General features: G+C 43.8%; 1 protein-coding gene across 2 annotated transcripts in view; it reads right to left on the bottom strand.

Moving 5' to 3' along the window:
* pcdh17 (protocadherin 17) overlaps positions 1-17332 on the bottom strand; it is a 128855-nt gene extending 111523 nt beyond the window's left edge. Inside the window, exon 1 of one of the 2 annotated variants that reach the window (XM_078221693.1) lies at positions 14725-17332. In XM_078221693.1, coding sequence (XP_078077819.1) covers positions 14725-17196 — 2472 coding nt within the window. In that variant the 5' untranslated portion in view covers positions 17197-17332. The remainder of the gene's footprint in view (positions 1-14724) is intronic. The other variant, XM_078221694.1, reaches the window with a different exon arrangement.
* Between the last annotated feature and the right edge of the window lie 630 nt (positions 17333-17962).

Here is a 17962-nt window from a genome sequence, read left to right as displayed (position 1 = left end):
CCAGACTTTATTTATCATAACACAGCGATCTCTTCTGCCCAGAATGAAGGTTTACTGATGAGCCAAGGGATTGTGGGTAATTTGTGATGGAATCTGTGGCTCCATGTGTAAAATTATAGCTCCAATCAAACTTTATGCTTAGTAATGCCTCAGCTTTGCTGGGCAGTTGATCATTTCTTTGTTAGACTGTAATAAAATGATGCAGTGTCATACCTTTATCTTGTCATGATTATTAGCTGTCTATGCTTGACCCATTCACCCATTAAAGAAATTCTTTCACCAAGTCTTCTCTTTCCTGGGATTAATTTAAAGTAGGCATCTGAAATCTGGAACTCTCTTTCCAGGAATCTGGAACTCAACACTCCACAAAATGGTGTGGATGCTGGGACTATTGGAACTTTCAACACTGAGATACACGTTTTGTTAGGAAAATATATCATGGGATATGGAACAAATGCAGCTGCTGTGCAGATCAGCCATAAACTAACTGAATCATAGAGCAGTTGAGGAGCTGAATGGCTTCCTCCTATTTCTGGTGTTTCTATTTTTCTAAACATGACTAAAAAGATGGTGCTCAGAGATACCATAAATGAATCATTTCAAATTGACCAACTTTTATTTCTCCTAACACCGCTCCACTGATAAATTATATTAGTTTCTCAGGTTTCTTGTTTGTGACATGTAAATAGGATCTTGTTCTAAACTAGCTTTAATGAGTCAGGTCATGATCTTGTTCACCATTTAAAACACCCCATTTAAAGATGGTGACAGAACAAACAAACAGATACACAGAGGTAACTCTCCTCACTTCAATGATTCATCTTTCCTTTTATAAGCTTTGCAAACAAAGCCTCAACAGTGCACATGAACCACCCAGTTTCAAACACGCATTAGTTGTTCATCATTTCTCCTGCTCATTAATTCCCCCTTTTCAGTAAAACCATGGATATTTTGGCAAAATGCTTTGCGAGTAGTAATCAAGAAATCAGAATTCTCTGCAAGTCCACCCACAGCTTTAGACAATCTATTGAAAGCCATGGAATAATGAAGATCAGTGCTACACAGTAACTTCATCCAGCATATCAGGTAATGAAATCCGTATGAGCTAATTTGAAAATCCAGCTAAATATGAACTCACATTTGAGGAAAGGACTGGAATTACCGAAACCTTTGAACCACAACATTCCTGAGAGAACTCACAATTGTTTCTTTGTTTTGTTTGTAACAGAGTTAAGAAAATCCAAGACTCACTGGGTTAAATGAATTTCACGTAAGAAGGTCTAAAGCGCTTGCAAAATCTAGAGTAGAAAGCAGTTGTCAAGAAATACCCTCGGTGCTGAAAAATCACTTTGTTTTGACTTCATCCATTTAAAAAAAAACATGGAATATGTCACATTGTATTAGGATAACTGGAGTGGTTGTTGGCAATTTTATTAATGTTTGTTTTTTATGGGCATATTACAGGACGTGATTTTTTTCATACACATCAGTTCACTCTTCTATTACACAATCCACAACGCCAGTAACTACACTGCTGCCTTGACTGTACTATGGCATTCAGCATATTTACATCATTCAGCAAATATATGTACTTAGTGATAGGTCCATTGTCAATAAAAAGCGCATTAAGACCCTATTGAAAGGGTTTCCCTGTCAATTACAGCACAGAAAGGATTCTATTGCCAGATTTCTCCTGTCAATTTAATACAGTAGGTCATATTAACAGTACTGCCTTGTCAATAAAACAGTTCTGAATCCTATTAATGGTGCTAACCTGTCAATATCATCTGATTTCTTATTTCTCAGCCTCTCCAGTATCTACAGAATGGGATTATAGGGTTACTCTGTGTCTATCTGATGCACTGCATATAGATTTTAACAGAAATATGATACTTTATCTAAGATCTGACTGTTAAACTGTGTGGGTCTCTCCATGTATGTGTATATGAGTATGCTTGTAATAAGTGTTAAATAACATGCATATCAAATGAAAAACCATTTTGGAATCACCCTGAATGCAGGTAATGAATAGGGCAACTCTGGTATACATTGATTATTTTAAAACATACTGTAACAGTGTTACTATGGAGCAATGGAGATGAGCAACTGTGTTTTTTATAACATCACAATGGTAGCTTACATCATGCATCCAGTATCTGGATCTGATAGCAAACAAAATGGTTCAGCAAAGAGAAAGGGATGCGTTCAAGGCTGCACACACCGGAAAGCTAGAATACAAGATGGAAAGCGATGGTAAAAATTGTATCTATCTTTCACAACCTCAGAATGCCCCAAAGCACTTTACAGCCAATTAAATACTTTTCAAGTTTTGATGCAAAAAATATGGCAATTTGCATACACAGCAAGGCTCCAGCAATGAGTTAATGAAATGATCTGATAATCTGTTTCAATGATGTAGGCTGACAGATAAATATTGACCAAGACACTGAGGAAAAGTACCTTGCTTTTTTGCATACAGTACCATGAGATCTTTTTTATTCACCTGAGACACCTTGGCTTAATATCAAATCTCACATCTCTGACAGTTTGGCACTCCCTCAGAATGGTATTAGATTATGTGTTCAAGTTTCATGGATTGGGACCAGGGAGCCATATCTTCTAGCAAAGGCTAGAGTGCTACTCCACTTAGCTGAGGCTGAGATCGCAGTACATTTAGAGCCAGGCATCACTACACTACACTAGGCTGCCAAACCAGCTTGCCCATTACAAGCAAACATTAAATCCTAACATTGCCAAAACAAGGCTGAATCATATTCAATAAGAACAGATTTTCTGCTTCATCAGTTCTTTATGGTTTTGAGAAAAGTATGCTTTATGCAGCACAAGAATTGTAAATGCTACATTTCTGAATGAGCTGAATGACTAAATTTTAAACATTAAATAAATTTTCATGAGAGCAAAAGAAGATAAAAGTAATAGGTTTCAAATAACTTACTCGCTCAAATGTACAGTAGCCTGCGTGCGACAAGAACGGTATTTGCACATATCTAGTATGCACTTTCATCAGTCTAAAAAAGTATGCCTTTGATCGATACTAAATTATGTTTAAATGTAATGGCCTTGTCAATACTGAAATATATTCACTAGTGATCATCTCACTGAAATATCAAAATCCCACTAACATTTGCTGTTGGAAAATTATTTCACTAAGATGGCTGCTGTCTGGCACTTTTTATAACCGGGGCAAACTAATTTGCTGGTATGTGGCTACATTCATACAGTAATCCTTCCCTATCTGATAATATTCTACTAAAAATTAAAAAGATGAGCCATGTTCAAAAATACCTTCCTCTGAATGATGGAGAAGCTTTTGGAGATTCTTCAGTGAGTAAATCAAAATATATGGAAGAAAGCAGGCACAGGCATATAAATATGGTTTGGGAAGAGTTGCTAGGAAGTATGTGTTGGCTGAAATATTATTTTCACTATACACACACACGAGGTTCCACACAAGTATTGAGCAGTCAATTTTGCTGCATAAAATAAAAACAAATTTTAAAATGTATTTCTGAGCTGATTTTAATTCATGTTCCTAAATACTCCTGCCCCTAAAAAGCACAGAGAAAGACAAGTGATAATTTGAAAGTTTTGTGCAGTTTCTTATTGCTCTCTCTATGTTTCTCTCTCTCTTTGGACCAATATCCTATGCTTTTGAAAGTGTTACAAACCTATTCTGATGCCTGAAGCTTATTATCTCTGTTTTGATATAGAACTTGTATAAATATTTGTTTTATTGGATATTAACCACATTTAGCCCAGTAAATGAAAACTTCTCTCAAATTCAGGCATTAAAATCTTTCCCCCGGCACTAAACTACAATGTTGAATCTGATGGAAAACCCAATTCCCTTTCTCATAAGCTCTTGAAAGCTGAAACCATGCAAAACAGACATGCCAACTGGCATTAGCTAGGAAGCCATAATAAACCCCCTTAATTTTACTTGTGGGAAGTTTAAATAAAATTAGCACATACAAATATATTATTAACAAAAGGGGCAGAATATTTTTAAACATTCATAGAAAGGCTGCCTGGTGCAGTGAATTATCACAACGATCACCACTGAGATTTGGATCAGAATTGAAGTCTGGGCCAATCAAAGCTATCCCTTTCTCAGTTGATTTTAACAGGCCAACACGAAACCAATTTGAGCAGTCAGAATTCATCTCCTAGTGGGAACGGTAGAAAAGCACAAAACTGCCAATGAATCTGCATTAAATTGGTAAGCTGACTCAGAAAAATCCTGAGGGTAGTTTGTGTAAGGAATTAGACAAGTTACATTGGTGCAGTGGGGCCAAATCTTCTGAGGTTGAGGTTAAGGTGCATTGTTGAAGCAGAGTATAGAGACTCTTGTTCTGTATCAAGCTGGGATATGTTTGCTCCAGAAGTAATGAGGAAAAAGCAGTTCAATTCCTGAACTAATATCCTTCACTCCAAAGAGCACAAGATTTTCTGCTGTTCCTCAAAATGCACAATTTAAACAAAGACACAATTTTGAGGTCAGGATGGGTTGTAATGGGAGTTCTGCAGAAGTAGTGCCGAGGTGGAGGCAGGACCAGTGTGGGTTGGGGGACTCGTCAGGTAGAAAAACTGGGCCAGGGGGAAGGCTCTGTTCTGAGCAAGAAAGTCGATGGTTTACTGTCTGTTCATTGGAGGAGACATCACTGACCACTCAAATGAATGTAAACTCTCTAAATGTTGTTCAACTGGTTGCTGACCCTGGAACAGATGGCCCATCATGGGCTCTCCCTTGGGAAAAATTCTCATTGCTGCTGTCCACTCACATTGCAGGAAAGGAGTGCACTGAACCAGTGAAAGCATCGAGTGGCTTCACAAGATACAGCCATGGAGATGGCAGCATCTTGGCAGCATGACCTGCTAAATATATTCTGCGGTAACATAGTTAAATATTATGCCTCAATAAAGTTATGGTGAGCAGTGCCAAGGTCCTTTAGCCTATCCACCTGCCCTCTTGCTACCTGTCTATCAGAAAGCACCGACACAGCCGACCGTTTACTAGATCCCTCATAACTGCAAATGGCATGGCACAAGAGTGTGACTAACAGAGAGTGAAACAGTAGGGCAGTTAATGATCAGGAGCACAGCACGCAATCTGGGAGTGACAGCTGTAATATCCATAGCATCATGCATTTGTGCAGGGCTATTTGCTCCCCTAGCCTCTACAGTACTCAGTGATGATATGGAGAAAATAGTTAGTGCATGCAGGCATAAAAATGTGATTGAAAGCATTGTCAGATGCATGAGTCATGCCCCTTCTCCTTTTACATTTTTATTGCAGCACCAAGGTTCAGTGACCAGGGCCTGAGAATTTTGGTAGAAGAGGTACAGAAGAGAAGGTAAATTATTTTTTCTGCTGGCCAGTGCAACATTCTCACCAAAATGAAGGCAGTAAGTGCATACGGCGAATATATAAGATCCTGGGGTCAATGCCAGAAAAGGTTCCATGGTTGTTGCATTCCAGCGAGATGAGTTTTCTGGCACATCCTCACAAAAGTCTAAGTAAGGTGTTGCATCTGCATGCTGTAGCTAAGGTGCGAGACTCGTCACATGCTTCAACTATAGCACTGAGGTTTTTATGTCCAAACTGCTCATGTAGCCACGCTTAGTACAGATGTGAAAAGCACTGCAATGTACAGACATATTAAAGAGAATTCTCCCTGCAGCATTATATATCAGGCTAACGTAAATTCATGTTGTCTTGGGGTCTATGAGGGAGACGGCCTGGATGGGGGTGGTTCAGCAAGGTTATAGATGATTCATTCAGTTGAGCAGATAGCCATGGAATTAGCCAGCATGCCTGTCCAGTTGGCTGTCAGAGAATCACCTACAGCAGGTGATAAGCTATGTTAAATGCATTTTGCAACCTGGTCGTAATGGTGAAGGTAAAGCTGTCAGTTCACTGAGTATAAGGTGACACCATACAAGCTCACACTCCACCAACTCAGATACCACCGTCTCGGAGAGATGTAGCGCACATGTAGAGTTGATGACACTGGGTAAACAGTACCGCACCAGAGTGTAGGATTTGGAGTCAGAGTCAGTGACATATGTGTGCAGTCCCCCATGGAGGAGGGAGGAAAGACATGCACAGTGACGCTCCAGTGGGCAGGAACATGGAGTCTCAGGTGTCACCTTTTGAGGCGCAATATTTAGGCAATCAGATACAGATGTGTGGACAGCTGAAGGAGTTCACTGAGGCAATGCAGGCTCATGTGCTGAGGGTGGAGGTGTCCATGGCGTTGATAAGCTTCACATTATCTCAGATGCTTAACTGCAGGAGCTCCAACCATGAGAGATTGGCCAATTTTATGGAGAGACACATGTAGCAACACTTGGAGTGGATGCAAGAGCAGCATCTCAGCCAGGAAAGACTGCTTAACTCCCTTAGTAGCCTGGATCAGTCCAATCATAGTGTGAGCACTGACATATGGAATACATAAGTGGAGCACTGCGAACTCTGAACAGGACAGTCGCACTGTTGGCATAATTGTTGCTAGAATGGATGACTGCTGCACACCTGCAGCCAGATCCATCAACCCCATCTCAAGGCTAAAGGACGTAACTGAAGAGTCTAAAGGTAACATGAGCTTCTCAGCACCCTCTTCCTCCAACTCGTCAGCCCCTCCACCAGAGCCCTCACCTGTTTCACAAGTGCCAGTGACCACAGCTGCCTATGCAGAGATGTAGAGGCCGTGATCTGAAGGAGATCACCAATAGATGGCTGTATAATTAGGCAGCTCACCACAGTCCTTAATGCCTCATAAAACAAGAGGTGGGATTTTTGTGCGTTCCGCAGCAGCAGAGGTGGCCCACCATTGTTAACAGGGTATCTCTCGCTGCCGGGAAACCTGTGGCGGGGGTTCGCCGTCAGCGGGACCAGAAGGTCTCACAGATGTGCAGGAATGGCCAGTAAATTCCAGCCAAGAAGTAAGAAGCCTGGCTCCAGTTCCTCTGAGGCAACACAGTGGCCACTTTGTAGGTATGTGCACAAGTGCAGGGTGCCATCTTGCCTAAAGCACTCGTGGGTTCAGCATGATTACACGTTTCACACTGTACATATCACAATTAAGCGTTTTTTTGATTACATGTATATACACTCTTAGTTGTCTCGGTGTTTGTACAATACAAATGTCAATGGTATTGCAAACATCATGAAGCATGTTCTTACTAGGAACACTGAAGGCAGCATGCTGAGGTACATTTCACATTAACTTCAACAGGAACAAGGGTGTGACCATATTTGTGAGGCAGAGGAAGGCTTCTTCTTTCTCTGGTCTTTCACTTAAGGTAGTAGCAAATAAAAATACAAAGACTGAAATGCTCCTTGCATCATCCATTGTCCACCCAGGGTTGCCTTTAAAGGAGACTAATGATCAAACTCAATGATCAGATGGAGTTAATCAGGTGCATCTCACCTGAGTGCTGGGTGCAAAGCAGTCATCGTCACATTAAGTGTTATGCAGTACCTAAGTGCAGGTAACACAGGTCAGGGGGTCATATATACTGCAGGGAAGATTGCTTGTCTGCTATCCACAATACTTTGGATGCCTTTACATTCCAAATGACATAGGTGTAAGAAACCAAGATTTGTGGTAGGATTGCATGTTGTCTAGTACTAAGACTGGGCCATGAAGGTGAATGGATGATGACATAGTAATTCAAAGAGCTGGTCGAGCACAGCTGTGGCCTCACTCTTCACAATTTGCATTATCTGCATGTAAATTGGCAAAAACAATCATATCAACCAGTATTAGATGTGAAGTCGTAATTCCTACTGGCAATCTCCACATTGAGGGCACAGTTTGAGTAGGCACAAGATGACAGCACGAGCACCTCATTGACAGCATTGGCGATGAGTTGAAGGGTCCAGGTTGTGATGATGTCTTACACTGGGTGCTTACAATGTGTTGTGGTCAACGGTTATGAAGGTGATGGTTTCTGCCTTATTTATGTAACTGAGTCAAACTCATTGATGTTGCTTTTCTCTCTTGTCAGGAATGTCCCTGAGTAACTGTAGGCTCCATGTTATGAGGAAGTAACTGACCAGGGAAGTGTTAAATCTAAGGAACCTGTGTGAATCTGTTGTGCACCAGGACACCCCTGGCACCGAGCCCTTCCTGTACAGAATCAGCCCTGGCTACAAGGTCATGCCTCTCAGCTGCTCTTCCACTGCTGCCCTCCTCATCCTTCTTCATACCATGTTCCTGAGAATGGACAGGGGCTTCCTCTTCCTTATGAGCATCCTCCTCCTTAGATGTTGGAGCTCTGGCCGCAGTATCTTTCTCCTCAGGTTGCAGGCTCTTCCGCTGCACAATATTATGAAGCATACTACTACAATTTTGGATACTCCTTGTAGGGGGTTACGACGGAACTCCACCTGAGTTGTTAAGACACTGGAAGTGCAATTTGAGAATGCCAATAGCCTGCTATATTGTACTCTGTGTGACCATATGGCTGCTGTTGTATTTACATTTGGGTGTAGGGAAGGACCACCTAAAGGTGGTCATTAGCTAGCCCCTTAACTCTCTCCCCCCCTCCCCCCCAACCCAAGTCCAACCATAAATCTGTCTTTGTGTATGAAAAGATAAGGGAGTTTGAAATTCCTTAGCATGATGGAGTCATGGCAATTACTTGGAAACCTTGCACATACCTGAAGGAAAACTTTACTATGGTCACAAATTGCCTACACATTGATGAAGGTGCCCAGTAGCTAAGTTGGAGGATTTATGGTGGCACCTGAGGGAAGACTGCTAATTCTGCAAAAGGCTCTCTGTTACTAGTCACCAAATCAAGGGAGAAATTAATAATAGTTGTCCACATGAGCAAACAGGGCATCAGTTACTGCTTTGATGCAGCTTTGTGCAGCAGATTGTGAGATTCCAGGCAGGCCTCCTGCTGAGCACTGGAAAGAGTCTGTTGCATAAAAATTGAGAGCCACAGTAACATTTACAGACACTGTCAGGGCATGTGGATCAACAGACTATGGATCAAGATATTGCTGCACCATCCCACACGTGTTGGTGACAAGTTCTCAGCTTAACCTCAACTGCCTTTGGCATTATTTTCAGAGGTGTGAGCTCCAAGGTCAGTACGCCCTTACCACAGGGTAAAACCTGGTTGTCGTCGTCCTCATCCTCCTCCTTCCTGGTACACACAGTACTGACTCTACCTCGTGTCCTGGTGCTCTGCCTCTGGCTGATCACATTCACTTCCCTCTATGGCACCAATGTGTAAAGGTGCCATACTCCTGTTGTTTCTTCACTGGCACTCCCTCGTTCCTGCAACCTGGGTAGCTGAGTCAGTAAGGGAAAAAGATTTTGTCCTGCCAAGTGCAGTTGCCTCACTCCTATTCTTATGGGTTAAAGCCAGACACTTGCAAATGACTGTTTTGCCACTTCTGTGGCTTTTGCAACAACTTTTTTGCATTTACCAAAGAGCCCCAACACCTCTCCAAAGGGGGTACCCTACTATTCAAGCATCTTGCCAAAGTTCAGAACTGCTCCGACCTGGTCTACTCTGAAGGAGAGTCATTCATGAAGCAGTTGAAGATGGTTGGACCTAGGATACTACCCTGAAGAACTCCTGCAGTGATATCCTGGGGCTGAGCCAATTTCCTTCCAACAAGAACAACTATCTTCCTTTGCACTAGGTAGGTCTCCAAGCAGTGCAAGTTTTCCCGATTCTCATTGACTTCAATTTCGAGAAGTCAAATGCTGCCTTGAAGGTAGTCACCCTCACCTCACCAGTTCAGCTTTTTTGTCCGTGTTTGGATCAAGATTGTAATGAGATCTGCTGCCGAGTGACCCCAGTTGAACCTAAACTAAGCATCAGTGAGCAGCTTAGTGCTGTATAAGTGCTCTTTGATAGCATTGTCGAGGACAGTGACAAATTGTTTTAACTTCCCAGATATTTTGTGTAATCCTACCAAACTAGTCCACATATTAATACCACGAACACTTGCTACTGAAACAAGAACAATTTAAATGGCAACTGAAATGAAGGAACTGTTAGGTTAGTATGTCCAAACATATATATGCAACTGCACCTCCCAGTACACTGTTCATGAAAGGACATCATAGTTTTCAATTAGATAAAACCAGTAAGTGGAAATGTAACAACAATAACTTGTATATTTATATAGCTCTATGCAGTAAAACAAATCCCATGACACTTCACCAAAACTTAATTGGACAAAGAATGGTCAAACATTGGTCAAAAAAGCAAACATTCGGACAGCAGAAGGAGGTTTTAAGAAATGCGTCAAAGGTGAGGGGAGCAGAGAGGTTTAGGGTGGGAATTCCACAGCTTCTGGCTTAGACCCCTGAAGGCAAGATCAGCAACTGTGGGCGTACAAAGTTGAAAATACACAAGACAACATCCAGGGCTAGAAAATATGGGATCTGACTTCATTAAATGTGGCACATGTAGTTTAACTGGCAAGTTCCAATTATACTGTAGACCATACCTGGCTGCAAAGTGCACTGTGTGAGCAGGAATAGACCATTCAGCCTCTCAAGCCTACTCTGCAATTCAGTTGGATTATGGCTGATCCATACCTAACACCATTTACCTGCTTTTGTTCCATATCCTTTCATACCCTAATCTAATAAAAATCTTATCAACCTCAGTCTTGAAAGCTCCAGCTGATCCGATATCCACATCCTTTTGTTGGAGAGAGTTCCTGGTTTTCCTACCCGATTTCATTTTTTCAGATTGTGCCCCTCTTGGTTCACACACAAGAAATAGTTTGTGGGGGGGGGGGGGGGGGGGGGGGGGGGGGGGGGGAGGGAGCGCAAAGGTCTCACATTTACTAGGGAGTTTCTCACTTCTCACTTACAGGGATCTGACACTGACTCAGCAATATGTTTCACACTGACCGAGGATCTCACTTGACTGAAGGGCCTCTCATTATTTATTGTGGGATCTCACATGAACGGCAGGATCCAATACTTGGGGCGGGGGTGGGGTGGAATGGTTTCGCAATGATTTGCGGGGGTGGGGGGGGTGGTTTCATAGCGTCTCTGATGGAAAATATCAAATTGAGTAAGCATGTCTCACTGACGGGGGTGAGTCTCACACTGACTATGAGGGTCTCAAACTGACTTGAGGAGGCTTCATTCTGATTAGGTACAGCCTCACACTGACTTGGGGGGAGGTCACCGACTGTGGAGGTTTCACACTGACTGGGAGTTCACAGTGATTTGAATGGAAGTGATTGACAGTGGGGAGAAGGCTTCACACTGCTTTGCTCTACTACACTGGGATTAAGATTCCAGAGTTAACCCAACCACTTTCCTTTTTTCACAAAGGAAATGCTTTCTGTCAGTTCATACATGGTAATATAACTTCACTCTACCACTGGTTATGGAATCCCATGTAAAGATTAGTTAAAAGAAATTGAATCCTTTTGATTAATTATTATAAAATTTATGTCTGTGATGTGTCAAAACCATTATGGCACAGATTGGCAATGCCATGTTAAACATAATACAATCACCTTGGTTTCAGAAAGGAGAGAGGATTAGCAGTCTATATTCAAATCACATAATTTTAATATCTGCAAATTGAATAGTGTAAAGAGACACAAATTATTGCAGTTTATTAAATACTGTAAAGACACCACAAATAAATGCTGTTTTGTTAACAATATTTATCAGTTTTTAAGCACTGAAGTTGTATTTGAAAATGTTAAATATAACTTTTTGTATCTCACCTATATTTTAGACTGTAATATGAAAGGTTTACCGAACAACTGCTGCACTGGATTTACCTGACTTTGCAGGTATCTATTTTTGTTACATATGATTTTATTGTACTACAGGTGTTCTGCTGTCTATATGTGTGCAGTTTTGTCAATTACACATTTTCCACAAGAAGTAACAGTTTTAACCTGTTTTTTTGACTGAAGGAGATCATGTGCCCATGCTTTTCTTATCTGGTGCTCTGTTGCATTTAATTTGCCTATAACAGAAAATCTGTGTATATGCTCAAAAAATCTTGTAGAAGTTACAAAAAGATACCATTCTGTCATTCTGCTGTCTCCATAACCAAACGGATATTGAAAATATTCCAATGAATCCTGACAAGACTACTGTTAGTTACCCGTGGGTATATTAAATATACGGCAAAAAAATGATGTTGATTTGGCAGAATTGTACTTTGTATGACCATGGGCTTATGGAGAAGCAATGAACACATAGGAATTTTATAAATGTGGATGGAAGTCACTTTTCATCATTTTAAATTTTAACAACCAGCTACTGACACTGCAACAGTCCCACAGTCTGCCATATTTATTAACTATCTGTAACCTCAGTCATTAATTGTAAACTCAAAATGCTTGTGGCAATATTCATCATCTACTTGCATGGATATGTGGCTTTTAAATAATGATTATTTGTAAAACAGTTCACTGAATTTATTAGCTTCTTTAAATAGCTGACTCTTCTATATATCTCGTCATCGTCTCGTTACTACTTGTGGGACTCTGGTTCTGTGCAAATTGGCTGCTGCTTCCCCTACATTACAAATGGGACTACATTTCAAAAGGACTTTACTGGCTCTCAAGTGCTTTGAAATACCCTGAGGTTGAAGGGAGGGGATGGGTGGACAAGACGTGGCTATATATAAGACTTACTATGCCACTTTAATTCCTCACGTTACTACTGAAAAGATTTTAAGCATCAAGCCAGAAGTAACAAACTGAATTATCATTAAGAGATTTAAACTTTACAAAAACAGTCCGATTCAATCACAAGGGTAGTTGAAAGTATAGGTTCAATGCATCATCAAGTGTCCTACAAGTGAATCCATAAGCTATTAGTTTGAATGTGTATTTATTCATGTAATAATGATTTATGCTACTAGCAACTCTTTTAAGTATTGCAGAGTGGTTGGAATAATGTATTGGCATGTGGTAGTAAAGGGGCATTTTGAGACTATTTTCTCCATTCACCTACAGAAACATATCAGAGACTTATTGTACAACAATAAGACATTTTAAGATTATATTGGAAAATTGGTCTATTAATCTGCTAACATAATCGTAATGCCTTATTCATACTCATAATAATTCCTATTATATCAAATGAGAATATTTCAGCAAACTAAAGTAGCATCAAACTTAATCAGTTAGTACTTCCAAAGAGACATCTGTCTTCAACAATTACATTTATGTGCCAGTATCTTTCATCCTTTACACAAAAAATGTTTGCAGCCACATTTCTATTGTTAGTTGACAAATGCAAACTCTTTAAAATTATTAATTTAACCAAGGTACCAGTAAAAAGGGACAACAAAGCCACTGGGTTGTTGTAAAAACCCAACTGTTTAAGGAAGGAAAGCAGCTCCGCTTATCCAGCCTGGCATGTAGGAGTCCAGTCCCAAACCAACAAGACTAACTCTTAATTGCCCTGTAAAGTGCCAAACAAGCCACTTATTAGTACCACTAGCCTACCAGGGCAAATAGGCACGGACAACAAAAACCCCCTTGCTAGTTATATCCATGTCCCAAGAAGTAATAAAAAAAGTTTTTTAAATGTTATGTATTACAGGTTGCCGTTGAAATTACCCTTCCTCATATGAACCAGATACAGAAATAAAGGACTAACAGAAATACTTAGTATATATGCATGTGCTTATTGTAGCAAAAATATGCCATGATAAATATAGCAACATGGATTATGAAGTTTGTTCTCATTTATTTGCAGTGCTTTCAATCAAAAGTGTCTCAAACACTTCCTTCAATCCCATTAGATACATCTTGGAATCAACATTATTTTTACTATTAACATTTCTAAATGAATAAAGTTAAATTAATCAAAATGCAGTAAAACATCAAAAATTGTTACATCATTTATATTAGTTTCCCCATATTTTAAAATCGTCTTCATTCTTCCCCTGCCAATTACAAATACGATTTTGTGATAATTGAAAATATTTCCTCACCAGTGACGATGTTTTTAGCATTCTTAAAGGCAAATTTGAATAATGCAGATAATGCCTTTTATTTTAAGGAAGGAAATATCACTTCTTTAAACGTGAATAAAATTAAGAATCGACAGAATTTTAGTAGGTCCTTTTACAATATGTGCATCTATCATTATGTATTGTTGCCTTACACTCTATCAATGAAACCATGACGTCTTCTGTCGATCTATAAAACTGTTAGATCTACAGATACATTTCCTCTGAAAATCAATGTGATTCAAAGCCAGACAATAAATCCAAAGTCTGTTCAATTTCAAACTGGCTTGTGGAAGTGTTTTTTTAGCATCAGTGAAACTGACATAATCGGTTGTATTTAGAAAACACGGAACTAATAAAAAGTGGTTTTACAGGGCAAAATATTGACACATTTTGGCTAAGCATTACATTGGTGTTTTTCTGAGGGGGGTCTTATGATCCCTAGCCCAGTACTCAAGGATCCAATTTATGCCCTGTACAATACGACTTTAGTCATAAATCTCTATGCAGATCGATAAGGGAGTCAATACACTTCACGCGAGGGAACACGTTATATTATAGAAATATTGACTTATCATAGATATTAAGTGCACAGAGCACATTACCCAACTCTTAAAGACGCATGGCACAATTTGTCAATAACTTTCTGAAAGCAACAGGTTCCACCAACGAAATCATTACTGACACCATGGTGTATGCGTGGGTGTGTGTGTGTTTTACCTGAATCAGTGACATTCTTGTCGACGTTACGTCGGTCGGATTTGAACCCTGTCCGGAGAAAGTGTGACAGACCACATGGCCCTGGGGGACGGTCAGGTTGTTGGAGGTGGGCTTCAGGTACATGACTTCGGACCTGGGGGAGCTGAGCGGCAGGCGCGTCTGGTAATCGAAATAAACGGGAGAAGAGGCCAGGGAGGGACTGCTCACCACGTTCATGACATCTCTCTCCTCCACTTCACTTTGGACCAACATGATGTCGTTCTTGTTGATCTTCTTCTTTTTGCTGCTCTTGCCCAGGTGGGGATGCGAGTACTCGGCGATCCTGCAGTTGTACGTCCGGATCTCCTTGTTCTCCCTCCGGCACTTGACGGCGATGGTGACCATGGAGGTGAGCAGGATGACCGAGATGGAGCTGAGGGTGACGATGAGGGGCAGCGACATGTCCCAGTGCCGGGGCTCCTGGTTGACCCGGTGCTCGTCCTTGGGGGCCGCCCCCAGGTAGGCCACGATGACCAGCCGGGCCACGGCCGACAGGGACGGCTTGCCGTGGTCGGACACCCTGACCACCAGCTCGGCGCTGGGGGACATCTCTTCCCAGAAGGGCTGCGCCGTGCGGATCTCGCCGCTGCTCGGGTCCATGTCGAAGAGGTGCTGCTCGTTGCCCTCGGCGATCTCGTAGGAGAGGCGGCCGCTGTCGCCGAAGTCGCTGTCCACGGCCCGCACGGTGGCCACGATGTAGCCCAGGCCGGCGTTGCGGGGCACATGGATCTCGGCCGTGTCGTTCTGCAGCACCGGCAGCACGATGACCGGCGCGTTGTCGTTCACGTCCAGCACGGTGACCCTGACGGTGGAGTTACTCTCCAGGTGAGGGCTGCCCGAGTCCTTGGCCAGCACCTTGAACTCGAACCACTTGGTCTGCTCGTAGTTGAAGGAGCGCAGGGCGTAGATGGCGCCGTTGGACGGGTTGACCGACACGTAGGTGTAGATGGAGACGTCGCCCACCCGGGAGGGCAGGATGGAGTAGGACACGGTGCCGTTCTGGCCCAGGTCGGGGTCGTGGGCCAGCACCGAGCCCAGGTACTCGCCCGGGATGTTGTTCTCGGGCACCTGCAGCACGTACACGGGCTTGGTGAAGCGGGGCGGGTTGTCGTTCTCGTCCGCCACCTTCACCGTGAACGAGCGGGTGGCGTTGAGGGGCGGCGAGCCGTTGTCCCGGGCCACGATGGTCAGGTTGTACTCGTCGCTGAATTCGCGGTCGAGCGGCCGCTCGGTCAGCACGGTGTAGAAGTTGTCGTAGTTCTCCTCCAGCTTGAAGGGCCCGTTGCCTAGCACCCGGCACTGCAGCTGCCCGTTGCGGCCGAAGTCGCGGTCGGTGACTTTGACCAGGGCGATGACGGTGCCGGGCGGCGCCGCCTCGCTGACCGAGCCCTGGTGAACCGACACCAGGTTGACGGCGGGAGCGTTGTCGTTGACGTCCAGCACCCGCACGGAGACCTTGCAGTGAGCGGGGATGGAGTTGGGCCCCAGGTCCTTGGCCTGGACGTCGATGTCGTAGATGCTGCTCTCCTCGTAGTCGATTTTGGCGCGCAGTCTGATGAGGCCGGAGTGCGGCTCGATGGAGAAGAGCTGGCGGATCCGCTCCGTCACGAACGGGCTGAAGGAGTACACCACCTCGCCGTTGGTGCCCTCGTCCGGGTCGGTGGCGTTCACCTGCAGCAGCAGGGTGCCGGGCGCCGTGTCCTCGCTGATCTCCACCGTCAGGCTGGCCTCCTGGAAGGTCGGGCTGTTGTCGTTGGTGTCCACCACCTCCAGCTTCACCTGCACCGAGCTCGACTTGGGCGGCTCGCCGCCGTCCAGCGCCGTCACCAGCAGCACGTGGCGGGCCTGCTCCTCGCGGTCGAGCGGCCGCTGGATGATCAGCTCCGGGAACTTGGTGCCGTCGCCCCGGGACTTGACCTCGAGGCCGAAGAGGCGGCTGGGGCCGCTCAGCTGGTAGGTCTGCAGGCCGAACGGCCCGGTGTCCGGGTCGTGCGCGCTCGTCAGCGGGATGCGCGTGCCCGGCGCCGCGTTCTCGGGGATCTCCACCTCGATCTGCTCGCTGGAGAAAGCGGGCGCGTTGTCGTTGATGTCCACGATCTCCACTTTGATCATGCACAGCTCCTTGTCGTTGGCGAACACCTCCAGCGACACCACACACTTGGCCAGCCTCTTGCACACCGTCTCCCGGTCGATGCGCTGCTTGGTGTAAAGCAAGCCGCTCTCCCGGTCCACGTCCAACAGATGCGGCGCGGAATTCTCCAAAACCCGAAAGTTAGCCTTCCTCTGCTCGGGACTGCTGGCCAACCGAGCATCTTTGGCAATGTTCCCGATCACCGTCCCGGGTCCCTGCTCCTCCAGGATGGTGTATTTCAAATTCTTCAAGGTCAGAGCTCCAGTCCACAGTAAGAGAAAAATCACAATGTGCAGGTACATTACCAAAAACTTGCTCGTTTCTCTTCCTCCCCCCTTCTTTTTCCTGTTATTTTCTTATTTTTAAGGGGGGGAAAAATGTTAAACCTGTTGATTTACAGCTCGGCAAACAAGACGAGCCTGCAGCAGCGTGTGAGCATCGATACACCTTCCAGTAATCATTTCAAATCGTGATTGAGTTTGACGACAGGAGTCTCTCTCTCGTCACCATCTTGCATTATAAATCCTTAATGTGGGAGGGGGGTAAGAATTAGCAATCGTGCCCAAACACTTTTCTTTCTCCCCCTTAACCACCCTCCAAAAAGGTTTCTTTGCACGGGTCGCCCGCACTACATGCGAAATCTGCCTTTTTTTCCCCCCTCTTCTCCTTTCCCAAGTGAAATCCAAAGCCCTTTTCTGCAAAATGCGGCGCCGGCGATGTTCCAGTTTCAAGGCTTGCGATGTGTTCCTTCCAATTTCACGAGATGCAGCTGCCGAGGATTTTGCATGCTACACACACACACACTCTCACACCGACTGGATGAATCTATCTGTGTGTGTGTGTGAGAGACAGCCTCTCCTCACTCAAAATAAGCGGCAAGCAGCTGGCTTCTCTGACCCGGACAAGACGGCAAGAGGGGGGGGGGGGGGGGGAAGAGGGAAAAAAACCGATTCTTATTTTTCTTTTCCTCCCCACAGTCGAAGAGCAGCAGTTTTCATCGGGGAAAAAGCGTTCACTGGCACCCCGAGGATTCCCCTGAAAGTCCTCCCGTCAAACGCAACACAAACC

The sequence above is a fragment of the Mustelus asterias genome, chromosome 10 (genome assembly GCF_964213995.1).
Source record: "Mustelus asterias chromosome 10, sMusAst1.hap1.1, whole genome shotgun sequence".
Taxonomy (NCBI): domain Eukaryota; kingdom Metazoa; phylum Chordata; class Chondrichthyes; order Carcharhiniformes; family Triakidae; genus Mustelus; species Mustelus asterias.
This window is presented reverse-complemented; position numbering and strand designations above follow the sequence as displayed.